Source organism: Austrofundulus limnaeus, unplaced genomic scaffold, assembly GCF_001266775.1.
Source record: "Austrofundulus limnaeus strain Quisiro unplaced genomic scaffold, Austrofundulus_limnaeus-1.0 Scaffold7, whole genome shotgun sequence".
NCBI classification, from domain to species: Eukaryota; Metazoa; Chordata; class Actinopteri; order Cyprinodontiformes; family Rivulidae; genus Austrofundulus; species Austrofundulus limnaeus.
In genome coordinates, this window is record NW_013952409.1 from 5,368,220 (window position 1) to 5,394,048 (window position 25,829).

At 38.6% G+C, this 25,829-nt stretch overlaps 3 protein-coding genes and 1 long non-coding RNA gene across 7 annotated transcripts; 2 read left to right on the forward strand and 2 right to left on the reverse strand.

Annotated features, from left to right (window-relative positions):
• Window positions 1-301: 301 nt before the first annotated feature.
• On the reverse strand, window positions 302-5,127 carry LOC106537109 (uncharacterized). 2 transcript variants are annotated; one of them, XR_001312609.1, is made up of 3 exons: window positions 5,006-5,127; window positions 4,797-4,909; window positions 302-459 (listed from the first exon to the last, which is right to left on the reverse strand). It is a non-coding gene; the product is annotated as an uncharacterized LOC106537109 (long non-coding RNA). The 2 variants fall into 2 exon arrangements; XR_001312608.1 differs by having other exon boundaries at window positions 302-462.
• Window positions 494-8,926, forward strand: slc25a18 (solute carrier family 25 member 18). 2 transcript variants are annotated; one of them, XM_014034450.1, is made up of 10 exons: window positions 494-1,406; window positions 2,280-2,597; window positions 2,758-2,880; window positions 4,382-4,437; window positions 4,640-4,730; window positions 4,816-4,931; window positions 5,034-5,223; window positions 5,982-6,154; window positions 7,481-7,556; window positions 7,640-8,926. In XM_014034450.1, exons 2-10 carry the CDS (start codon window positions 2,578-2,580, stop codon window positions 7,779-7,781), a joined length of 987 nt encoding a protein of 328 aa, XP_013889904.1. In that variant the 5' UTR covers window positions 494-1,406; window positions 2,280-2,577; the 3' UTR covers window positions 7,782-8,926. The 2 variants fall into 2 exon arrangements, with proteins under 2 accessions (XP_013889904.1, XP_013889913.1); XM_014034459.1 differs by having other exon boundaries at window positions 2,378-2,597.
• Window positions 8,927-11,747, reverse strand: atp6v1e1a (ATPase H+ transporting V1 subunit E1a). Its single transcript, XM_014034471.1, has 9 exons — window positions 11,631-11,747; window positions 11,219-11,284; window positions 11,045-11,154; window positions 10,695-10,761; window positions 10,343-10,432; window positions 10,173-10,241; window positions 9,988-10,082; window positions 9,784-9,871; window positions 8,927-9,412 (listed from the first exon to the last, which is right to left on the reverse strand). Exons 1-9 carry the CDS (start codon window positions 11,661-11,663, stop codon window positions 9,350-9,352), a joined length of 681 nt encoding a protein of 226 aa, XP_013889925.1. The 5' UTR covers window positions 11,664-11,747; the 3' UTR covers window positions 8,927-9,349.
• Window positions 11,748-12,213: 466 nt separating this feature from the next.
• Window positions 12,214-23,609, forward strand: bcl2l13 (BCL2 like 13). 2 transcript variants are annotated; one of them, XM_014034492.1, is made up of 7 exons: window positions 12,214-12,355; window positions 13,112-13,320; window positions 15,086-15,172; window positions 15,630-15,777; window positions 16,555-16,627; window positions 16,752-16,880; window positions 21,891-23,609. In XM_014034492.1, the coding sequence occupies exons 2-7, from the start codon at window positions 13,170-13,172 to the stop codon at window positions 23,004-23,006; spliced, it is 1,704 nt and encodes a 567-aa protein (XP_013889946.1). In that variant the 5' UTR covers window positions 12,214-12,355; window positions 13,112-13,169; the 3' UTR covers window positions 23,007-23,609. The 2 variants fall into 2 exon arrangements, with proteins under 2 accessions (XP_013889946.1, XP_013889952.1); XM_014034498.1 differs by having other exon boundaries at window positions 13,112-13,311.
• Window positions 23,610-25,829: the final 2,220 nt, after the last annotated feature.

The following is a 25,829-nucleotide window of genomic DNA, read 5'->3' on the forward strand; positions in this document are numbered from 1 at the left end:
GTTAACAAATACCAGAGAGAGAAAAAATAAATGTTTAAATTTGCTGCAAAATTACTTCAGTCGTTACACAATCTAACACATTTTATTTTGGGGAAAAGATTTAACAAGTTTCAAAATAAGTTTAATATTTTTTAATGTTTTTGACAATAACGGTCAGATTAAAGTTCATTAACATCAATGTCTAAACAGAAATATAATTATTAACAAGAGTAACACTTCTGTTCTATTAAGCTTAGATTTTTTTTGTTTAAATGATCACTACTTAACAAAATTATAATAATATATCAGAAATTCTCTTTAAAGTTTGTTTGTCACTGAAAGAAAAAAAAAGAAGAAGACAAAAAACAGATTTTGGCCCTTTAGACCAAAGGAAAGAGATGCAGCCAGAGTCCAGGGTGCCAGAAGGTGGCAGCAGTGAGTCGGGTCTGCTTTCTGTCTGGTGCTTCTCCCACTCTGAGGCTGCTGTGGAAAAAACATTCATTAAACACAAGATGTATGTAAACCTAACACTGACCAAGGTGATCTTTAACATTTAATATTAATATTTTATTTCATATTTTACTTTGAGATGCGTTTTAAACTATTTTATTACGATAWATAATTGTGAAAAGTTAATGTATCTTTTCAAAAACTAAAGTAGTAATTAAGATTCATGTTATTTTCTTACAAAAATCCTTTGTGTTTGTGTCTCTTTGAATGTTAACAGTGTGCGTATGCTCGAACCACTGCTCAAGCCTTTAGACACTTTTTCACCCATAAAAATGCCCCCGTTTTTGACTTACAAGTAAAATCAGAATATATTTGAGTTTGTATCTTCATCTTCACATTAAATACGATTTTGAACAGATTGTGGTTCATTCACAAGAGTCAAACTACAAAATAAAACTCTAATGTAAACTTTGTTTCTGCTGATAATTAGAAGTTTTTCCATTGAGAGAGATCCAAACATAATTTAATCCTAATTTAAATGTAACGAACACTTCCTCTGGTGCTCACGTATTCATTTAGTTGGAGTTCTTAAATGTTTTGTCTATTAACTCCTTGCACATTTTCAGTGAACGGTACAGCATTCAGTTGTTATGTAAGACTGGGCCTCATTAGTGACAGCCAGTCTGTTGTGTTCCTGTTTATGTTGTGTGTGCACTCGCAGGTTAAATATGCTCTAATTGTTGACGTATGTCAGTGCTGTGCTGAACCGGCAGCTCCACAGGCAGGAGTTTATGGAGTTGTGGGATTGAGAGTCACCACGAGAGGGAGGGACTTAGGCAGCGGTACAATGCTGGTGTTTGTGCAACGGCCACTGAGTGGCGGCTGGTCTTCTCGCTTGACTACCGCCGCTGCAAGCATTGTTTGGGAGGAAAGGAAAGTGGACAGCTTGATCCTGTGCGTGGGATGCATCAACAAAGGTAAGAGGTCCCTGTCATGCTGTGATGTTTTTAATTTAGGATTTTCAGACTGTCTCGTGACGTTTGTGCCGGGTAAAGTGTGTGATCAGTCCAGTTTTGGGAGAAGCTGGAAGTTGGCTTGGTTTGAGGCACCCTTGCCTGTGTTTTGGCAGGATCACCACTGTGTGTGAACGGAATGAAAAAGAAAGTTTTGCAGAAAGCGGCCCAGTGAAATGCATGTGCAGAATGTAATTAGGCTTCAGTGGTGGGAAAAAAAGATGAAGATAAATAGGAATATACGACCCAATGATAAATTGCTGAAGTGCTGATGCAAGTCCAGATCAAGACAAGAAAATATTGTTTACACTATTCCCTGAGGACAGACAGAAGGTTTACAGMGGTAAAAATAGAGACAGAATGGAGGGGAAGAGATTAAAAGAAAGAGATTAATYAGAGAGCTGAAAGAAGAGGAAAATCAGAAGAGGAAAACTAGAAAAGTGGACAAAAGTGACAAGGCAGGCATTAAAAAAGCAAGAGAGATCAACCCAAGATAATTGCATCACACACTCTTCTCAAGTTTAACTACAAACTGAATAAAAACCAAGCACAAAACTAAATATCTTTTTAAACTTTGCTTCAAACATTCTATTCAGTTCTTGTAAAAACTGAATTCCTAAAGCTCTGACACACCCATCACTCTTAGTTCTGCTCCCTTTGTTCGTTTAAGTCCTTTTTAGCTGACAGAATGTCTGATACTTGAGTACATGCTGCCATTGAATATTTACACTAGCTATAATAAAAGATAGTTCATTTGAGGTTTGAGACTAATGTCATATAAAACATTATTTTTAATGCAATAAATCTGTAATAGTTGTATATGTTTTGTGCACGCAGACAGAGGGAGAGAGCTCTGATTTGATGTGGAAGTGTACCAAAGCAGAAAAACTGGTCACAAGACGCAGATACAGAACTGGTCTTTTGTATCACATAAGGGGTCATCCACGCCTGGACTAACTGGGACAAAAAGAAGACATTCCTGTCCCCCAAAATTAGAAGAAGCTGTGAATTTTATCTGTGGTCTGAGTGGGCAGCCGAGGGCTGCGCTGTGGAGGGGGACCGAGGGCAAAGACGGGGAGGAGTACAAGGACGAGAGGAGCAGTGAGCCAGAGCGAGGAGCTCCAGAACAACCAGGATGGGAGAAAAGAAAGTGAGGTAAATGGTCTTTTCTTTTTGGTTTAGCTTGGTCAAAACAATTCCAATGAATTAAAACATCGGCTGCTTTAAATCTGGTTCCGTGAAGTCTTTCATACATGTTTTGTGATTTAATAAATGGTTCCGTTTATGCACCTGTGTGCTGTTGATCCCTTCGCAGTCTCCCGGCTAAGCTGATTAATGGGGGCGTGGCGGGCCTGGTTGGTGTGACATGTGTATTTCCTATTGACCTGGCAAAGACCCGCCTCCAGAACCAGCAGGGCGTCCAGGTCTACAAGGGAATGTGAGTGGGGTTTCCCCAGCTACTTTTAATCTGTCATTGTTATTGATTTGTCTCATGAAAAGTCAGATATTGACTTTACTTTTATTTTTTGGTACACTGTCATGACTGAACGTGATTGTTCATGTAAAGTTTTGAACAAGAACCTTTTCACAGTATTAATCACAGATGTTAAAAGACAAAGGCTCAGTGCAGTTTTTCCATTTTCTGGAATTTGACACAACATGGCTGCAAGCCACAAGCAAGCATAGGAAAAACAACTTTGGTAGATCCTGTTATCTCCATTCAAGACATCCTCACTAGTTACCAATTAAAGTGCCTGTGACATCATTTTTTAATAATAAATATGTATGTATTTTTGGAAAGATAACATTGACAACATATTGTAAAAAAAAGATTTCACGCCGCTGAGATAAACAGTTACTGAGATATTTGCATGTGAAGTAACAGGAAGTGATGTCAAAGGGGAATGTCTGCACGCAAACAGAGCATTGCTAAAATGGCTAACAGCACAGACTGTAGAGAAGAATCTGATGTTTCTTCAGATTATTTTAATCGCTATCATGGAGAGATAGGAAAGAGTCACAGTTCAAATATTGTTTAAATGAACAAAAAACAGGGAGTTTTCTTGCTCAAAGAGTTCCCCTTTGATGTCACTTCCTGTTTCCATGCCAATTATGTGACATAATGGATAAAATCAGGTGTATTAAGCCAAGTTTCTTAAATATAAATATATTTCCTTTGACTTTTTGTATTTCATGGACATGCACGTCACAGCTACTTTAATATGCTGGTTGTAGAATCTTCCAGAATAATAAGTTGGTTAAATTTGTTGTTTCATTTCTCCCATTTATTAGGAGAATTTAGACCTTAAGGCCATAATAAATGTATAAATACAATGAATGTACTGAAAACACTTTAAAAGTTGTCTTCTTTGTAGTTGTGTTTGATTTTTATTCTCACATATGTTTCCTCTGAATCTCAGTGGTGGAACAAGTTTTGGGGAAAAAAAAACTTTGAGGCCTGCTAAGCTGCAGTTAAATTAACTTAAAAATATTATAACTTATACTGTTTGTGACTAGGATGTTATTTAAGACAAAAATAAAAACAAAGAGACAGACTCCGTGTCCTCAAAAGATGCAGCGACCCTGAACTTTGAACTGCACACATCTGAAGAGCATCAATACTGTGGCTGACTGGGCGGGGTCATCCTGTTTGTGTTCACCAGCCTGTGGGTTTTTCCGCTCTGAGTCATGCATGGAAAATGAATTCACTAACTTCTCCCTTCCACTGTGAGACAGTTTCTCTTTCCAAATTAAAAGAGCATTTTAAAGTAGCTTAATGTTACTTTTCAAAGCTTTCAGCTCAAAATAAGTGCTTAAAAATAAAGAATTATCATTTTGAATCTGTACTGTTCTGTGAACACTGTGAGGAGGAACATCATGCATGGTGTGAAAAAATACATAACAAAAACAATAATTGTTTTTCTGTTTTGTCTTTAAAGGTTTGACTGTCTGGCTAAGACTGTCCGGTCAGAGGGGTATTTTGGCTGCTACAGAGGTATCATTTGCATATCTAATCCATGTACTGAGCTGCTATAAATGTAATCTCCTCATGCTTTCCACAAGCCTTAAATTATTTTATCATGGTAACAATTAAATGCTGCTGTTTAAACTCAGTATTAAGCACTAAGCTGTCTGCTCTTTGTGTTTGTCTTATGGGAAACTTGTGTCGCTGCCATTAGCTTGTTTGTTTTCTGCAGGTGCAGCAGTGAACCTCACATTAGTTACACCAGAAAAAGCAATCAAACTGGCAGCCAATGATGTCTTCAGGCAAAAGCTCTCAAAAGATGGGTAAATTTAATTTTTGAAGTTGCTTTAATAAATTCTTGAAAAGTCCCTGCTATGGCACCGACTCACTGTTACGGATGCTACTCAGGCATTTGCCCCTGTGGGCGGAGGTACTGGCTGGGTGTGGGGCCGGGACTTGTCAGGTGGTGGTCACGACTCCCATGGAGATGCTCAAAATTCAGCTGCAAGATGCAGGAAGGCTTGGTGAGTATGAGTTTTAAACATTAAATTATACTGCCGCAGTGCTGACAAAACTCCATCAGGATGTGTTTTCTAACCTGAGATGGATTTATGTTCATCCATTAGCTGCACAAAGACCTGCGCCTGCTCCGGCTCAGGCTGCGGCTCCTGGTCCTGCTCCATCAATCGTAGCCCCGCCTTCTCAAGCCCAACCAGCTCGTCCTCAGAGGACCTCGGCCACGGGCATCACTGTGGAGCTTCTGAAGACTCGTGGCTTGGCGGGCCTCTACAAAGGGGCAGGAGCCACCTTAATGAGGTCAACACACACAGAATATTATGAATCWCCTCTATTATTATTACTGAGCTGGTTTTAGATTATATAACTGCAACTGGGTTTGCTGTGACCAAACAATCAATAGAGTCCTGCAGCTATGTCTGCTTTTTGTACTGTTATTSAATTGGTTCATCACTCATGACTTCACAGTCAACTTTATTTCACCTTTATTTATCCAATATCTGATTATTTCATCAACCCAATCAATAGTTCTTCTTTAAATTGCCTTAAAGKGTCTGTGACATGCTTATCCTTCAAACACAAAAAGTCAAAGAAAACATTTTTTATATCTAAGAAAATTTGCAAAGTACTCATGATTGTACTCATTTTGTCTCATAACTGGCATAYTTTCTCTTGAATTTGGCTCAGCAAAGTGAAACAGGAAGTGACATCAAAGGGGAACTCTTGAAGAAAGAAACTCTCTAGTCTTTGTTTATTGAAACAATCTTATTTAAACTCTTCTTCAGCTCTGACAGCGACTCAAAATAATCTAAAGAAACATCCGATTCTTCTCTAATATTGTAGCATCACTCTGTTTACCTGCAGACATTCCCCTTTGACATCACTTCCTGTTTMTTCACATGGAATTATCTCAACAACTGTTCATCTAAACGGCGTGAAATTTGTTTTGCAATATGTTATCAATGTTCTCTTTCCAAAAACGCATTCACATTTATTACAAYAATTCGACGTCACAGGCACTTTAAACCCACCTTCTTTCAAACTGATGCTTTTCTCAGGGATGTCCCTTTCTCGATGATCTACTTCCCTCTGTTCGCCAACCTTAACGCACTGGGSCATAAAAGTGCAGGCGGCCACGCTGACGTGCAGGCCCAAGCACCGTTCTGGCAGTCCTTTGTGGCRGGCTGCTCCGCTGGATCTGTGGCAGCTGTGGCTGTCACACCGCTGGATGGTGAGTCAGTCAGAAAGAGAAATGCAAAGGTAAAGCTGAGGGTTTAAATGTAAAGATATCAAGAAGCAGAAGTGCCATGGTCCAATAAACAAATCATTTAATAATTAATTACATTTTATAATAATGACTTCAAAGTTCCAGTTTCTTAAAACGAGGTTCTGTGAAGAGGTTGTGAACATTCAGCATCTTACCTGTTGCAGATAGTTCTTTACATGACTTCAAATAGAAAAAGCAAGATGTCTTCAGTTACTCCAGCAGAAATAGCCCCAAGCTGCACAGGAAGTGCTTCAACTAGCTGCTGCTGCTCTCTCTGCAGCTAAACAGTTATGTCGTTGTTATTTCGGCTGTTCCCTTCTTGAGGGGTCGACACAGAGWGCAAACTTGCAAGATTTGGAAATTGCTTTATGCCAAATGCCGCTCCTGACATAACCCTGGCTCAAACCTACAGCCTCCGGTTTGAAAGTTCAGTAATGAGCATGAGTGGGGGAAAAAAGATTTAAAAAGTTAGAACTTTGTGTAAAATGTAAATAAAAACAGAAAGAAACCTAATAAACCCGTATTTTATTCACAATGTAACATAATGAATGTTTAAACTAGAAAAAGAGGTTTTGTTTTTCTGCCCTCTTTTTTTTCTGTTGGAAAAATATAATAAGATTTTTTATTACACCTAAAATTAAAGGGAGGATCATTGTCGGTGCAGCAACCATGTTGGAGAGCATGCAGAGCTAGATGTAGATCATTCATGTCTTTTGACAATGTATAAAACAAAAAATGTTATTGGAAAGTTGTTTATAAATGGTTTAAAGAAATATTAGCTGCCCAAAACAGGTACGGTCATAAATTTGGATTATTTATCAGAAGGTAACGTTCCAAATAAAGACCGTGACTTGGTTAAAATGTTATTGGCAGTGACCAAGAAAGCCATCACTTGAAAATGGGGTAACGTTGACCCCCATCTTTAAACGACTGGATGAACATAGTGGAGGAAATTCACAACATGGAGAGATTTACATTCATTTCAAGACTACAACAATAAACAGCTGAACAACTGTGGGGAAAAATGGAAATTTAGAAACCTTTATGGGAACTATTAACACCTTAAGACTGTAAGTTGTCTGTCACTTTTTTGTTTTATTTTACTTACATTCATTTTTTTTGTTCTATATTATGTAACAAAGGGAAACAATTGTAAGTTTCAGAAAAAAAGAGGTAGTATTGAAAAACGTTGAATCACTAAAGATTATTTTATGCACTAAATGGCAAAAGTGTAACGAGACGGGCACAGATTTCTTTAATTGTTTATTCTTATTTTAAATATTCACGCAGTAATCAAGACCCGTCTTCAGACTTTGCAGAAAGGAGAAGGGGAGGACTCATACAGAGGAATTCTTGACTGCACAAGGTGGGTGTCTAAGAAAGAAGCCTCAAGTAAAACATATACTGCTTCTTCTTCTCTTTCATTACTCGTGTCTGTGTGTTTTTCAGGCGCATCATGAGGCGAGAGGGCCCGTCGGCCTTCCTGAAGGGCGCAACGTGTCGTGCTTTAGTCATCGCTCCCCTTTTTGGTATCGCGCAGGGCGTTTACTTTCTCGGGGTAGGGGAGGCAGTTCTGGGTTTGTTGGGCTAACAGTGACTGGTGATGTCGATTGCGTAGCTCCTGTGGAAAATACCACTCTGCTTTCATCTGCGCAGAATAGTTCACACGATCGAGAAAACTTCCACTAACCGAAGGAGAGATTATTAAAGAGGTTATTTTTACTAAGAAGTGGACGAGTTCACACTATTAATTCATTCTTTAGGTTTTTACATTTGGTCTGCTGGGTTCTGTCGGTTCAACGAGGTCCGGTGTGTGCAACGAATCTGAGAGTACAGCATGTGCTCAGAATCTATTAGCCAGGGTGCTGCTTGGTGCAATAGAATGTCTGAGCCTGCTTCTTTCACCTAAGGGGGGATTATTCTGTCTGGCTGTAATGAAAGAACTCTTGTATGTGATTTATGAGGCTGCTAACTAAAATGCCTACCTGATCTGACCTCTGGTTTGGGCATCATTTTTACGGGACGTGAGACATTTCTCGATCAGTTTCGAACATTACTTCAAGCAGGTTGGGGGGTATTTATCCTCCAAAGCCAATCGTTTCGGTTTTATCGTGACATCTCCTCTAAAACAGAAACCAGCCACCTGCTTACTGTTATGCATTCCTCCCACTCCTTCCTGTAGGTCAGAGTTGTAATCTTTCCCTGGACTGGGAGGAGCTCTCTGTCAATCTCGCTAAGGTCTTTTGTTAATCTGATGGTAATTCTTTAATCCCCGTGATAGCATACGATACACCTCCAAACACGGCTCACTTCCTGCTCAGAGGCCACAGGTTCGATTGCTGAGCTACTCTCGCTTTGACCTTCCCAAAGCTCGTCAAAGTTAAAGTAAAATAAATATGTTGCTTCGAATGATAACTGAAACTAATGCAATCAACGCCTTATTGTTACTGACAGTTTGTAAAGCATCAACACTTTAAGTCTTAAAGGAATCGATGTAGCGAAGACAATTCTAAGTGTTAGGCCCAAGGAGGAAGTAAGGCAGCTTGTCCCGCTAACCGGTATTACTCCAACCCACAGGTTGACACTAAAAGCTTATTTTTTTGTACTTTTTAATACAAGACAGATTTTTGATGTGGCTTATTGTCCCTAGGCTACTACATTTACCTCCATTGTAGAGAATGTAGCCTGAGAAAACTGTTTACAAGATGTAAATAAAGATATTACAAACTTGCTGAATTATCTGTGTCATCATTTTGCTTTTTTTATTTTAGAGAATTGCAAAAAGCAATGATATAAAACACACATGCACACTACCTTTCTTTGGCTTAATTCACAAAAGACAACAGAACAAGTAAAGACATCTTTGGTATGCAGCTTGTTTTTCCACATTTTAAACTTAAAGCTTCAGAGCAAACACTTTCAGTGCTACTCCAGTATAAAGTAGTTGTCCAAACATATCTTAGTGAGGTAAGTGAAAGGACAAAGCATTACTGTGTTCTTAAGCAGAACAGAAGTTTATAAAAATAAACAAAAACAGCCCTTTTAAAGTGTTTTTCGACCCTGAAAATTGCCACGTGGTTCTGCCGGCTCTTGTGTTCCGTAACGGTGWTCAGTGGTCACCTTAAAGCTTCCACATGTGTCCAGAGTTTAAATACACCGTTAATCCAGGAACTTACGGTTAGGGTTGGCACCAAATAACGTCACTCTGATTTCAGGCATCATCTGTAAGGGAAGAGGTAACCATACCAAGAAGATCCATTGTTATTTCATTAGTATTTGAAACACTGAGGCTTTTACAGCACTATTTTCTATAAAGTTGGTACTTTTTGATAGTAAGCGAGATAAAAACATGTAGAAAATAAATATAAGACTCAGAGTTTATCAATTACTAACATCATTACTCATTTTTAATAAAAATATCACTATTTTTAAATGAATTAAATGTATCCATCCGAAGCCTCAAGTATTTTTTTACTCTGTTCTTCAATCAAGCCAACAAAGGACAGAATAAAGCTGTGCTGCCCCCTTCAGGTGAATGTCAAAAACTGCATTTAGGACTTTTAATAAACAGCATACTCTGCACATTTTCATACCTGTTGTGCCATAAGTTCAAGCCTGCTCTCCAAAGTGTTGGAAACCTTGATCTTCCCGTTGTCGTTATACATTTCAATTCCTCCGCTTCTGTTAAAACAAAGAAAACAACCGTGAATCTGATGAAACAAAACCATTTCTAATCTTGAAAGAAATGTCAAAGGATAAAAGTAAACTTTTAATTACTGTTCATCAGCCAGTCTTACATTTCAGATGGAAGAAAACGATCCTGGTCAAGTTTGACAGTTATTTTCATCTTCACCGCTTCTTGGTAGATGGGAATGTTCTTATTAACTGCAGCCTGCCGGGTTAGAGAGCAGGAAGCATCAAAACCCAGCTTGTCATGCATTGAAAAGCCCATGTTTCACATATGCAGTCAACTTAATCTCACCTGAACCATTTCTACATCTTGCTGTCGGCAGCGGACCGTTACTTTAGGCTCGAGCAGTTGGTAAAACCCCTTAAAAGGTTAATAAAACAAAATTTAACTTTGAAAACAAACATAACTAACTAACTGGTTGATTTATTATCATTTTTACACAGCCGAACTGGATATTTTACCTGAAGCACCAGGCCCTCCAACAGTTTGGAATACCTGTCAGGGTCCTTAGAGATCTCTGAAAGTCTTTGACGAGCCTCATTTAGCAAATCCTTAAATAAACACAAACAGAAGAAGAAAGTCGGATAAACCCAGAGTTATTGCAAATCATTTACTGTCAATAACGCATGATGTGTAAACGTTGCTTATCTCGGGTAAATAGTAGTAAATTGCTATAAACAGGGGCACACATGCCTTTTATTGACATTTTTATTAAGTTAAAGAAGCCRTGTAAACGCATCGTTACACCTTTTTTTTGCGTCACAGAAGGGCAAAGAAGCAAATCTGTGTAATTCATGAGCGCAGATCTCTCACCGTGACCATGTCATCTCGAGCCTTCAGCACCTTCAGCCTCCCTTGGTTCTTCAGGTTAGACATTTGACTGAGAAGAGAAGGTTCCTGTTACTTTATCAGCTTATATGAGTGGATCTGCTTACYGGTTTGTAATCAGTTATAGTTCATTTCCAGTTTATGTGCTTCAGGGCTACGTTTATGAGACTATAGTTGATATTCATTGTGTAGAAATTGCAAATAATGAAGTCAATTTTTTTTTATTTACCTACAAAATGATCAAGCTTTTATGAGTAACCCCTTGTGGTCACTTTAAGGTCCAAAAAAATGATGGGACTCCACACAAATTTGTCAATAAATGACCAACAACTCACATCTTCTTATGCTGCTCAATCTGCTTTTCTTTCTTCTCAAAGTAATCCATGATTTTCACTCTCTGCGTCTGCACCAGACGACCTTTCTCAATGTTGAATTCTTCCTCTGCCTGCAAACAAATGTTGGTTCATGTTGGGTCCACCTCACAAGACTGACGACCAGGCCTCAATTACCTTAGCGTCGATTTCCTCAACTTTCTCATTGGCTTCTTGCTCAATGAAGGCCATCATGTGTTTGATCTGCCACAAGAGTAGAAATCAGTTGTTTGCATTTAATAATGTGGGGAAAATGTAAATAAATAGTACAATTAAATTAAAATTACGTTTGCTGACTTTGTAAAATAAAACACGACCCGCTCAACTACAGCTTTATAAAAAAAAAACCTGGCAAAACACAGACTTCAAGTTGAGAAAAGTTCAATTTATTAGTTTCAAACACACAAGAAAAGCTATATCTATATTAACTTGTTTTAATTCGTAACGCTGTAAAATCGTCGCCTGGGTTCATTTGGTTCCGTTAGCTTTTAGGGTTTGTTTTGTTTACATTAGATATTAAACACAGCCGGAACTACTTTAACATATTTACCTGTTTCTGTACGTCAGCGTCGGTGAGTGCCATGTCTATTGTTTTTTGGAGTTTTGTTATTTTTAAATCTTAAATAAGTTTTCAGCGCCCGCTGTAACTTTGTGGCGAAAGAAATCGTAACAACGTCAAGAACAGACTGACGTTTTTTTTTCTTCTTCTTTTTTTCTAATCGAGCTTGTTACAGAAGACTTCCGGTCAGCATTTTCAAAATAAAAAAAAGTTAAATATTTGGCAACAAAATAGTGCATTGCCTTGCATGTTTATTTAAATCTTTATTCGTTAGCGCAATTAATGCTACATCTAGAGTTAAGAACATTTTTTGAGGAAGTAATTTCATTGTAAAAATATATTTTTATTAATATTATTTTGCGGCAACACATCCTGTAAATATCGAACTTGCACGTTGAACTTAAGTCGTGCTCCAATGGTTGCAAGAATATAGAAAAAAATRTCCTTTATTTTTATATAATAAACGCAATTTTTCAAATAAAGTTTTGCGTTCATGTTTAATGATGGGTGTGTTATTTTGAAGGGTGCCCCGGGAACACCGGCGGTGTCTGTTTGATGGTTCTGTTCGTTCGGAGCACGTTGTGTACGTGAGTTGTGCGCCAGTCAGAGTGGGTCCTCGCATTTTCTCCCCACTGCTACGGGTTACACACTGTTGTTTCGCATAATTTCCTTCAGGTTGTCGTTTGTCAGCGCCTAGTTGCCTTCGGAAAAGGACGGTAAGTAATGGACACTTACTGGGCTTTAGTGAAGTTATGTTAAAATGAAGTTTCCTGTTTCCTGTACGTGAACGTGCTATCTGTTAAGCTAGCTAACATAAGTTGCACGTTGGCTTCGGTTTATGGTAGTATTTTAAAATAATAAAAAAAAAAAGTTTTCTTTGAATACACATGTCCAGTCCGTTGCATAAAATTACCAGAGCTCCTGTTAATTAAAAACAAGCAATATCGTAGTGTAGCTAAGTTTTATGAAAACTTACTGAGCTGCTTTGGTATTACAATTAGAATTTCAAAAATGGAAACGAATGATGTGTTTTGTTTTTACTTCTATATAATAGAGCAAATGGTTTTACTTTGACAGTTCCACCCGGAAGTCTTATTAATTTGGCAAACTTGACTGTAATGGAAGTTTTAGTCCTCATGATGGTGTCATCTCATTTTAGATGGGCATTGATGGCAAGCTTAGGCGTGACAGAAGACTAAAACAAAAGTGCAGTACAGTGATAATTACATGTGGTTAATAAGATGTACTTGCCCTTTAATACATGGGCATAGCGTGTCTCCTTGAACAGAGGGCAAAGCCAATGTGAAACTGATTACCACATTTGTTTTATATAAAAGCTGCAACAGATAAATGTCACGAGAAACCAGTAAAGATTTTTAAAACCATTTCCTAATGGGCACTTTTGAATCATCTGATCAAACAGAAAGTTTTGATCATCACAGTAATAGCTTCTTTTCTGTCATTTTTCACAGGCGACACGTCCAACGTTGACTCTTGATGTGCCTGATAGTCTTGACACACGTCTAATCAATGGCGACGTCGGACCCCTCCACTTGTGCCTCAGTCAGCGCCGCTGTGCCTGCAGGTTTTCACTACGAAACCAAATACATTCTGCTGAAATACCTGGGAATGCTGCCTGTCGGGAGATCACAGCTGCCAACAACAGATCCAAGTGAGAGGGGTGGGTGTTTGGTTGTTGCATTCACGTAGCGCTCTAAAACAGTTTTATACTTGTGCACGTGTGGCTGTAACCCAAAGTATTATCAGTGTGTAGGCATGTAGCCACCTGTTTTAGCTCAACTTGGCTCCGACTTTAACATGAAAGTGCATTCAGATGACTTTAATGCAGCTCCACGTGCTTAAAAACAAATGAATGTGTGAGACAACACGCGTATAATCTCTGTAATATTTCATTATGGTTTCCAGACTCTCTTCAGATACTTGTATTGAAACCCTGTGCATGACTTTAGGCTTTAAATATTTTCTTTTATCCATCCTGTCCCTCTTGTGCATGGCATTCTAAAGACCAAGATCAGTGTGTTTGTTGATCACATGTCCACACAGTTCATCTTTTTGAATTCTCACTCTCAAAATAATAAAAAAAAAAAACTAATGTGCATCTTATGAAACTTTCTTTGTGCAAGAATGTTCTGGTTACTCATTATTTTTGAATGCAGTGTGAAAAACACCACGCACAAAAGCAGTTCTTGCAGAAAGATGATTTTATTTCTTGTCTTTCTTTGCATAGAGTAATCAGAAWATATGCTCAGGCATTCAGAAGAACTTAAAAAAACACTGTGGGAGTTTTCTGTACATTTTTGTTGTGCATGTTTAAAATGCAGCAAAGAGGGACTGATGACTGTCTGATCCCTGCTTTCCGCTTGACCCGGTCCAATTTCTGACAGCCTGTCATGTGCAATCACTGTAGGATTACTYGCACGCCAGTAGGCTGAAGCAAAATAGTTGTCTGCCTAGCTGTCTGGCTGCGTGCTGACGCTGCAAAACGCCCAGGAAAAACCCTCTCTGATCCTCAGGGTGTTCATACAAGCTGAAGGGACAAAACACATAAAGAAAAAAAAAGTGGGGGGGACAAAAATAGTATTTATTTAGGATCAGGAAAATGTTAATTGTTTTGCTGTTAAATCACTACGAAGTACTGAGATGTTTCAAACTAACAGAACCAGAAGTCATCAGCACATCCAAGTGGAAACAACCAATGYCTCTGAACTGGATGTGTGAACAACAACAAATATTAACTCTCAGTTTCAAAAGAAAACAGAGTCATTCCAGACTGAATAGTTTCCAGCATGTGTTTTGCTAAATTAAAAAAAAAGTCCTTGATATGTGCTGGTGCATTTTCCTTTCTGCCTTTGCAGAGTTTATTACATCCCCAGCAGTGTAGACTCAGTTTTGCAAATAATTTACTTCCTCATAAGCTGTGTAGTCGTGCCTTAAATCCACACAATTTCAAGGTTATTATTTCTTTTTTTTTTATTCTGGTTTGTGCTTTAAAATATAATGAAAGAAAATGTATTGTATATGGAAAGACATATGTTAGTTGCAGCTAACTTTAAAAAGTTACTCGTTCCTGCACAAACCGTGATGTTTACGCAAGCTTGCCCAGTTGATTGTTTGCAAACTGTGTTTTAAGTGTTTTTATAATGATGCAGCTATCTGAGACTTGTCATTATKGAGTCTACAGATGTTTAACTTTACTAAACTTTACCCTTAAGATCTATTTGAAAAACTCGTTTTATTTTATGTGCAAATAAAAAGTCTGGTTCTGTTTATCTATTAGATAAGATAATGTTGCTGTTGATATTTTCTTTTGTGTCATTGGTATTTTTAGGATAAATATATATTAAAAAAAATAATGAATGTGAGGTCTGTATTTTACCATTTCTGAAATTGTTTTGTTTCATTGTTTTTGTATTTATCTCTTTCAGGAGATGCCCAGATTGAAGAGAGGGTCCGCAGGATAAAAGAGGAGATCGATGAGGAGCTGAGGCAGCTGGAGGCAGAATTTTCWGCTTGTAAGTTGTCACAATCGCACACTTCTGTCTCACAAAATGTTCATTTGTTTCAACTTAAGAACAGTGGACGCAGTAGTCACGGTTTAAATTTGTGTGGAAATTTGCAGCTTTTTTTTACATCATTCTTTATTAATTTGGTAATAATGTGTTTCTGTGTAGAAATATGGATATTGTGACAAAATACTTTTTATATAACCACAGCTGTAGACGGATTATTGCATAGCACCATCTTTTCGCATGTTGAGGAATGATGAGAGAGGATGGATGCTTTGGTCAATCTCTCCATTTTATTAGAATATTTTCTTTGACATTTTACAWAAGCTATGAGGATGAGGCGCTAATTCTAAATGTATTATATTAACATTTATTTTTTTCCCACACCAAAGTTATTGTTATTTTTGGCTTGTGGCAGATGGACTTCATTGCTTGCCTGCTCTGTGTTCTGTCCTGGTTTCAGCCTTTCACAGCACAGGGTTTGACACCAACCTGTCACCGGTGTTCGGTCCAGAGAACTCAGTAGAAGACTGCCTCGCCACCATTGGAGACAAAATGGTCCAGGATCTCGGTACACACCTAGGTGCAGCTGTCCAAACACTCCTCACCGAGTGAGTATGCAGAGCCGTGACTATATTTGCAAAACTATTTCACATTATCAAGCTGTGCTGGAACAGATAATTATTTATAGAAAACTTCACAATGGTGTTGCTAAATTAGCATTTCTCACAAGGTAAAATTTACCCCTGACTTTAGAAATAGTTGCAACAGGATTCAAAAAACAAATGGTTTGTATGGAAACAGTTTTCTTATTATTTCCTCACTTTATTTACAGATCATACTAATTTCACAATCTCAAAGGAAGGAGAAAGTAAATATTGATACACTGCCATACGGGGAATTCCTGAACTTTTGTAGTTGAGCATGATTTATTTGAAAGTTGGGCAGTGATTTTTAAACGTGTTATGAATCAAAGGAGTGTAAACATTCGCATCCAGCTACATTAAATGATTTTCAAAAATGCCATTAAATCGATTTCTTTCCATTTCTATATGTTTATTAAGTTTTATGTTTGTTTTCTTCTAATGTAAACAGTGACAACATAACTTCAAAAAAACAGAGTTGTACTATCAAGTCTAAATAGTTTTTCCAGCATATTCTAACWTTAAAGTGAAGCTCTAAGAAAAGACTATATTACCTTTTCTGTAACTGTTTTACCTCGAACCAACTAACCCAATTTACATCGAGTTTGCTTTATTTATTGTATTACACTTCAGGGTGGAGAGTTTTGAATTTAGACCTAATAAAAGTTATTTAAAATACAGCTTACATTGGATAAATAAATTAATGTAAGATAAATGTTTCAAAGGGACCTCTGTGTGTTTCAGACCTCTGGACTACCAGAGATTCAGAAGCACAACACTAGATCTCTCATCACAAACACAGCAAGGCTGGAACAAGGTGAGTCAGCTGCTGCCCTGATTAAAAAAAAAAAAAAACTCAACTTGTGCAAAAAGTGTTGAACATTTCAGATGTTTTCCCCTCTATAAGCTTGACAACTCTGCCTTTATCTCACCACCACCAGGCGTTCGTGCCTCTGGTGCTGCTCCAGGCTTTACTACACGAGGACCAACCTTTGACAACACTTTTACAACTGGGGCTGCGCTGCCTGGAGGAGGAAGAGGCTGCCTGCATCATCCAGCAAGGAGGATGGGTGAGTTTGTCCTTTTTGACAAAGTGCAACTCTTGCATTTTATTTATCACCTGGAAATTAAAAAAAAAAAAAAAGAGGCACCGTCTTAGAAGGATAAGCCCCCGCACATTGTACAGGGAAGACCCACGAGTGGCTAGGAAAAAATGTCTAAAAGCTGCTGTGGAGCTTCTGCTCATGGCAGCAGATCAAAAGATTTTGAGAACTAGTGCAAAACAAATAAGACAGTTTGGTACATAACAGCAAAAACTGTGTTCTGTTCCAAATATAAATTCTGGTGAGCGACAAATAATAGATCCTGTTGGACTTTATTGTCCACACTAAAAAAAAACTGGTGGCGTCTATCACAAGTACAGATTTCTAAATATACACATGAGGGCACCAAAGAGCAACAACAGCAATGTCCCTTACCAATCAGACCTTTGTTTGAACGCCTGGCTTTTCTTTTTCAAATGTTTTATTGCATTTAAAACAGGAAAAATGACTAAATGTTTTATTGATTTGTTTAGCAGGTTAAAGAATATTAAAAACAAAGAAGTTCTGCTTTAATGGAAATGTGGCTTATAGTATTTTAAGTAGACTAGAAAAGCCCTTTTAAAAATACAGTTTATAAATTAATGATATTTAACTGTGCATCAGTGTTTTTATGCTTTGAATKTGTTAAAAATCTAAAACATCTCATTTATTTTTAACCAAAACTTAAAAAAAACATAAATGAACTGTGCCTTTTTAAAAAATGTTTGTTTAAATATTTAACAAATATTTTTAACTGAATGGACAAATCGAGGCTTAAAGTAGAGATGGGTTGAATATTTTTTCCTTCTTGTCCACATGATTCACACTGTTTCATGCATTGACATARACTCACTTAGTTGTAACTTTTACAGTCTGGAATAATTTTATTCCACATTGTTATAATAAGTAGAGCGCCGCCTGCAGCTGCTCCCCTTTAAATGAGGTCATACTGATGAGGAGTCACATGACTTGACATGTTAACCGTTGCACTTGTCGCCATCACCTCACGCTATTCTTCCTGGTTTWATGCAACGAAATGCGAACACAGCACACTGGCTCTAAACAAAGCCACATCTATGCTCGGCGTTATGTCACAGAAGATGGACAGAAAAGGAGCGATGGAGGGATGAAGTGAAAGGAGGGAGGGAGGGAAAGTCCATGAGGAGGTTGTGATAGGCAGGAAGGARAAACAAAGCAGGGGAGGGGTGAGAGATCAGAGCGTTGGAGGATGTGCACCGCGGCCAGGAAGAGCAAAGTTATACTTATTACTTTGACAGCTGCACGCTTTCCACAAACGGGCTTTCTACCTCCATACCATCTGGACCACTTGCTTGTCTGTTTGACTTTTTAAAGCTTTGTGCTTTCAAGTGTAAACCGGCGCTTTCAAAACTTCGCACCGAGGTAGGATGTTTTCCTTTGGAACARCACAAACAGGAACTCATTCGTCCTGATGTGACAAATTCTTAGATGCTGAATAGATCTGTCCTCACCGGCAACATGGCGACCTCTTTAAACGAAGCTGCAGTTGCACAGAAATGCTGCTCACGATTGTTGTCATAGTGTTTGGCGGCACARTGTTCAATCTGTTTATTTGCCATCGTTTTAGCAGAAGTTGTGATTATTTTTCTGAAAATAGACGTTACATTCGTCGTCTTAATTTTCAGGACATTAATCCAACGAAGGTACAAACAATGTCGCGATTATTTCGGTTACAGCAAAAAGAGTAAGGATTGTTGTGTCCCTAATGCGATGTACACTCCATTTGTCAGGAACAAAGRCACTTGCCCTCAGTTGGTTTGCAGCCTGGGGCGGATAGGAGTTCAGGATTAATCAAGTGTGAYGGAGTAAATGAAGAGAATTCAATTAAAAAGAAAWACCTCCGCRGTGAAAGAGGTGGTTGACCTATCATGCTACAGAATCAGACGTCTGTCCTGACAGTGAAAACTGCTGAAGTGGGTGTTGACTTCAGCCGTTTTTATCTTGCTGCTCTTGTGAGTTTCAATTAACATGAGTCCTGAAATTTGAAAGTCCTTTCGCTGCGGCAAGGAGAAAAAGAGATAATGACAAAAACACTTCATTGTACGCCACAGACTTAATTGTACGTAGATAGTCAAAGTATTATATCTTAAAAGGCAATAAAACCTTTCTGTAGTCCTGTTTTACATTGGTAGAAGCAGATATGGCTTTGAGGTTGTGATGCTTCAGCAGTGTATTTTAAGTAAAAGATGGTGGAAGGGTCCAGGCCCTGTCAGATTGCATCCTGTGCAGTAAAACAGTGCGCCCTGAGTTACATAAGTACCCGCTYACCAGCTCCAGGGTGAAATATCAGCATCACTTTGTACCAGCATAGGCCTGGACCACAGCACAGTGCCTGTGTGTTTTTACAGATTTAATCTATGAAAGCTCTTAAATTAATTAATTATAATAAACCTTTTAAGAGCCTTCTGCTGCAGCTCGTTCAACATCAGATTCTGTGAATACCGATAGATCGAGCATCTATTCGTCTTCTGCTGTCCTCCATGAGTTGAACTGTTACACAACCTTATTAATGACCAATACAACAATATTTACTGATTATTTACTGACTTGATTATTTCATGTTTAATAAATGTATAAAAATCCAAGGTTGTCAAAATGTAATTCTTTGTAATTTTTCTCTTAACATAAYTCTTTCCATCCTAAACTCAAAAGATACAATTGGAGTTGAGATCCTGTTTGCGTCTCAGAATATAAAAGAAATTAGACCTGGTTTTGTAGCGTGATAAATTGATTCAGCAAGAACTTTGATTTTTCTTTTCTCATTGTGCAGTCTGGCAGTGCAAATTGATTGCGTTAGAGTCGGTGAGCATTACTTTGATCAAAATATTCCCAGAAAGAAATATCAATAGTTTATGACGGACTGATTTATTTTTGTATTTAAACTTGATAAAACTGTGTTAATTTGTGTTAAAGATGTGGACAAGTGACTTTTTATAAAACCCTAGCCCTAGCAGGGGATGTAAACTATTTGTCAACCCTGCGCTAATTTGACAAGTACTTGAAAAGTCTCAGGTTTTATTTCTGTTGTGTTTCCTCTTAAAGGTTTTGTTGTGTGGCAATATGGGCCAACGTTGGTTCTTGATTAGTTTTAGGATCAGTCTGCAGCTGCTCTTGCTCAATGACAGTGAAGAGGAAATATAGACATGTTGCACACCTTTTGGCTCCACAACAAGAATCTGCRTTAGTTTTTTTTTCATGGATTCTGCTTGTCTTGGGGCAAGGGTGGAGAACTAAAGCTGCCAGGAAAACAACACTTGGGTTGGTGTTTCTCAGCTTTAGCTTTGTTGACGTGCGGCATGAAATGTTGAAGCAAGAACAAATCTGCAGGGAGCAAATTTTTAGGTAAATATTTGTTTCTTCATATTTTAAAATTGTTCATATACAATATTTAGCTTTTCCTGCTCTTAATTTTGTAGTGCAACTGATTAAAGTTGTTTTGATTAATAGCTAGTGGCTGTTTAATGTTGAAGCGTTACGTTTGTTTGAACACATTTAACAAGCCGTTGCTGTAGTTTTCATGATGTGGCAACCCCGTAGACAGCAGCTGCATCTAAAGGGTGGAGGATTTTATGAAAAAACTCCTGTTCCACATTCAAATCAGCTTATGGAGAATCCGAGTGTTGGATAACGATGGAGCGCCATTAGATTTAATCTCTTTCCTTCTAAAAAAAAAATGCAGCTGTCACGCACGTCACAGACTGTGGAAAATAACCTTCAAAGCTTTATGGTTGTTCAGAAATGATCCTTAAATGATTTTTGAATAATTCCCGTTTTATGTCATGAAGAAAATGTGAATTAATTCTTATGTTAAATAAGTGGGCTGCAGTGGACATTTACCTCTGCTGTCAGAATCACTTTGTTGTTTATGCAAACTCATTCCCCGTTCCTGTTAGATGAGCACCTCTGTGCCATCTGCCTGTTTGCATCTTATTTGTTTATCTAATGTGCAGAACAACAAGAATGCTTCACCTCGAGCGTCGCTCTCATTACCTGTTAAATCTTTCTCATGTCCACCCAGGTGTCAGTTTTTTATTCTGCTTCTACAAGATACACTTGATTGAAAAATGTGATTTGAGCWATGCAGCAGAGGTAATTTGTCTCCTAAAATAAGTAAATACATAAATATTCACTCTCAGTATTTACCAGTTTCTGGTGATGCCAAAAATTGTTGACATTCATGATCTCAGGAGGTTAAATTCTTTCTAAAGTCTTTAGTTCACCTGTTCTGTCATAAAGCTGGTAGTTCCTGTTATTTTGTCACAACAAACTGTTAAAAGAAAGAAACATGTAGTCTATGATTCAGGGATGTTGCTGTGTTTGGATTTAACAGCCTAAACGCGTCATCATTGTCCAGCATCATCAAATCTATTTTTAGGCACAAGCTTTTTATTCAGCATTACATCACATACTTAAAAAAACTGAACAAGCTTCCTGTTTATGCTAAATATCCAGTCCGTTTTGTTAAAGTTGACAAAACACCAGCTTTAAATACATATTTTGACATTTTAATACCTGCAGTTTAAACATGTCTTCAGCAGTTCACAACATAACAAAACATTTACTTTAATTTATTTCACTCTACCGAGTTCTTTTATGTAATTTGCTCCTCACACGACACGAGTTGTTGCATAATAAAAGAGGCATCTGGGTAAAATCAAATTTGATCACTAGGTGGCAGAGACATTCATCTTTTTTTGAATGATGTGCTTTGTAAAGTTAGTGTTTGTGACGTTATTTTCTTATGAATTCATAAATATTTTTACATAAATTTATTAACCTCCCTCTGAAATAAAATGTGTTAAATTTTTCTTCAAATTGTACCAATAAATATGGAATCTGGGATAAAACTCCTTATAATGTATAAAAATATCACCCRAAGAAGTCAAGGTTTCCATACTAAAAACACTTTTTACTTTTTTGTTCATGTTTAATAATTTTATCTTCATTTCTGTCCAACAGGGTGAAGTATTAGGCCTTGTTCCAGAGGACAAGTGCGGTTTGGCCATCGCTGAAGACAGCAACGACATTTGCATCATCCCAGAGGAGCAGCCCAGCCCTCCCTCATCGCTGCTCTGCACAGGAGACAACGGCAGCGACCAGAGCTCCTGGCAGACAGAAAGCTTACCCGTGTCTCTGGCCGGCCACGAATCCTGGGCACAAGTCGTTGCAATGGACCCCGAGGACGTGAAGAGCCTGGACAGCAACGAGGGCGCGGCTTTAGCCGAGGAGCGCAGCGAAAACAACTCCTCCAACTCGGACATCGTCCACGTGGAGCGTGAAGACACGGAGCTGCTGGAGGAGGCCGGGGTGACGGAAGAAAGCATGATTAGTGTTTTAGGCACGGAGAGCGAGCTGGCCGAGCTCAGGGACGAATTTGGGGACCAAACAGTTGTGTCAGCATCAGCCGGGGCAGACTCCGCCCCTCCTGCCTCCCTGATTTCATTAGAGGAGCCAGTTGTCATTGAGACACCTGCAAGCTTGTCTGAAGAAGCTTCTCTCATCTCTTCAGAACCAGAGCTACTTCCCCCTGTCCCAAATCCAGCTGAGTCTGAACCTCCAGCACCTCTGCCTGTTCCTGCAGTAGAACCAGAGCCTGAGCCAGAATCAGCTGCTGCCCCGGTGCTTTCCAGAGTGGAAATCCCAGCTCCAGCCAAAGAAGTCACCACGGCACCAGCAGAGCCTGAAGCCCCACCAGAACCAGCTGCTGGTGCACAGCAGGACACGGAGCCCGTCACAGTGCCTCGCCAGCTAGAAGCAGAAGCTGCAGCTGAGCCAGACACCCCAGTGACTGCACCTGAAACCTCAGAGCCCCCAGCTGTGAAGACCACTGTGGCGTCTGCTGAAACCCCAGCTGAGGAGGCTCCTGTAGCTCCTGTAGAAGCCCCAGCTGAGGAGGCTCCTGTAGCTCCTGTAGAAGCCCASGCTCAGGAGACCTCTGTAGCAGCCCCAGCTGAGGAGGCTCCAGTGCAGCCGGAGCCAGATTCAAAATTACAAGCCCTGCTTTATGGAGGCGCTGCCCTGGTGCTACTTGCTGCTGCTTTATCACTTAGTATTATTCTCTTAAGGAGGAGGTAGAAACAGGCATCATCATGGTGAAAGAAAACACAAATTAAAATAMTTCAGTAGAAATATAGTTTATTATTGACCCGTACAGACTGTACTGAATTTATCTAATTTCAAATTTTCAGAAAGTGTAAACTCAAAAGTGCCCCTAAGCTGACAAAAATGTACCAATAATCMCATCTACATTATTGCTGGAATGTGACATTACTTTAATCCAGCTGCTGCAGACACAGAGGAAGACACGCCCCTCCACTGTAATGTTTAATTTCCTCTCTTTCTGTCTGACTTCACTTTGAGTTGTTCTTTAAATCCACCCACGTTTCTTATAGAAAGTTATTTTTATACATTATTGCTCATGGCTACACAAAACAAGTTCCAGTTTCTATGCAGAGAAATGAAATTGAAATTTAGCCTAAATTTGATTATGATTTCTAAAACCAAGTGTATAATATTTTAAATTTTAGTTTAATGTTAAACTGCTTGAGAGCAACTGAGCTTTTCTCTTCATGTTACAAAGTGTACATGGGATATGTATTGTTGTACATGYGAGATGTTTTTTTGTGAATTCAAACATTGAAYATTTTGCCTGAGGATAAATGAAAATGGGTCAAAATAWAAGCTTTTTCTTGTGTGTTCTATAAACATATACAGGTCACTCACATATACATTGAAAATGTTTTAAGTTGCCGTAATCTACACCTTAAAAACTCAATACATCAGATAACTTATCCCACTGGAGTTTCACTTCATGCCATAAAACTTAAGTTTTCTTTGTTATCTTTTCAAAAATATCATCCATAGATTATGCTATGTGGGCAAAAATCAGTTGCAAAAAAGCCCAACTCAAAAATGGACATTTTTCTTCCATGTGCACCTCTACTTCTGCACRCAAAGCATTTATTTATTCATGAGTATTTAGGAGCTCTGGTTTGCTTTGCACTTCTTTTCCAAACTTTACATTTTCTTTTTTGAAAAATAAGGAAGCTGCTCTGTGGTGTTAAAGGCTCACTAATAATCCTTGTGACAAAGCTGCAGTAAGCAGGGTGATTTTACAAACCGCCAAGTTGTGAGAAAAAACGGTTTCTGTATATTCAAAGCAAGCTTTGAAGTACTGTAGTTAAAGTTTTACGAGTAGTACAGGATATTCAGTCAAAATATTCCAAGCTTACAACCTGCAGCAGTTTGTCTTACCAATAAACCAGATCTGATTTATTCAAAATGAAACTAGAAGTACAAAACTGAACAGAAGAGGGTTCCAAACACAGTACTTGTACGTTAAACCTAAAATCATAAAAGTACTCATGTGATTCTCCACTTGTAGTTTATTAACCTTGAAAGCATACAGTTAATGCATCCGAAGTCTGAATATTAACAATTCTGAGAAACCATTTTAATTTACAATGTAACACTGGGTTGTATGTTCCAAAATCAAAACAATACAAAAYGATCATGTAATTCAAGCATATAGTGGATACATGCACTTCAATGAACGGAGGAGGAATGATGGTTAAAGTACGTAAAAAAAAAGAATTCAAGTTTTCAGTTCCCTATTTTCATAACGGGACCATCAACTTAAAGTTTATTTTCAGTCATGAATAATTTCCAAAGCATTCAATTAATGCATCTGAAGTCTGAATATTAACAATTCTGAGAAACCATTTTAAGTTACAATGTAATAAACACAGGGTTGTATATTCCAAAATCAAAACAATACAAAATGATCATGTAATTCAAGCATATAGTGGATACATGCACTTCAATGAACGGAGGAGGAATGATGGTTAAAGTACGTAAAATTAAAAAAAAGAATTCAAGTCTCAATTTTCAGTTCCCTATTTTCACAACAGAACCGTAAACTTAAAAGTTTTTCAGTTATGAATAATTTCCTGATGGCTGTTGGACTGCAACAGCTTCTGTCACAGTTGGCTAGTCCTGAGCAGCAAGTTTCTCGCTAATTTCCTTTGAACTGCCTATCAGGCAATTCCCCATAATTTCTTCAGAATTTTCTGTGGCTCAGTCAGTCACCTGGTCCCCGCACTGCAGACGAACTGATGCACGGTGGTGAAGAGGCTTCTGATCAGCTGCGGGGCCTGGATGCAAACTCCCTTCATCAGTGTGAGGGAGAGGGCGATGATGACTCGCTCCTGGGGGAGGTGCTCCAGGGCCATTCCTTGTCTCAACAGCCAGTCCACCTCATACTGGAGGCAATACTTCCATTGCTGGAAAGCAGAAACAAAAACAGAAGACAGGTCAATCACCTGCTGCCTGTGGTAACATAATGACCCCCGCACGCACAAATGCACCAGAACTCAGGAGTCTTTATTCCAAATAAATGTCATGCTACATCTACAGCCTTGCCTAATTTCATGTTGATCGGTGCAGCCGTTTTTGTGCAACGGTTGACCAAAAATCACTGAACTAAATAAATAAATAAACAAGCAGTACGAAAACAATATCACTCCCGCTTACGCTTCGCGTGCGGGGGTCATGATAATGAAATTGTAGCCAATTGGGTCCAATGTGGAGGTGGGTGAAAAGTTCGACCCGCGGGTTGCCACAAGAAGTGCCAAAATGTCGACAATGCAAACAGAATGACACAATTCCCATCATGAAGCTGCGACAGTTCAGCACGATTTCAGCAGTTCGGCTGCAGCCTGYTGGAGCCTTAACTAACAGATGAACATCTTTTTGTCCCGTATTATAGAAAAAGACGGGTCTCTGCTTAGCGTTACCCCCCTCCCAAAAAATCTGCTATGTTCCCGCTTAGGGCTGCCACAAACGATTATTTTAATAATCGATTAATCACAGATTACTTATCCGATTAGTCGACTAATC

What these genes read in the sequence shown, in the direction of transcription:
- atp6v1e1a (XM_014034471.1), bottom strand. Translation starts at nt 11,663, where the DNA reads ATGGCACTCACCGACGCTGACGTACAGAAACAG. An exon ending in AAGATGTAGAAATGGTTCAG is followed by an intron (nt 10,083 to 10,172) that starts GTGAGATTAAGT and finishes CTAACCCGGCAG; the next exon opens with GCTGCAGTTAATAAGAACAT. An exon ending in CGTTTTCTTCCATCTGAAAT is followed by an intron (nt 9,872 to 9,987) that starts GTAAGACTGGCT and finishes TTGTTTTAACAG; the next exon opens with AAGCGGAGGAATTGAAATGT.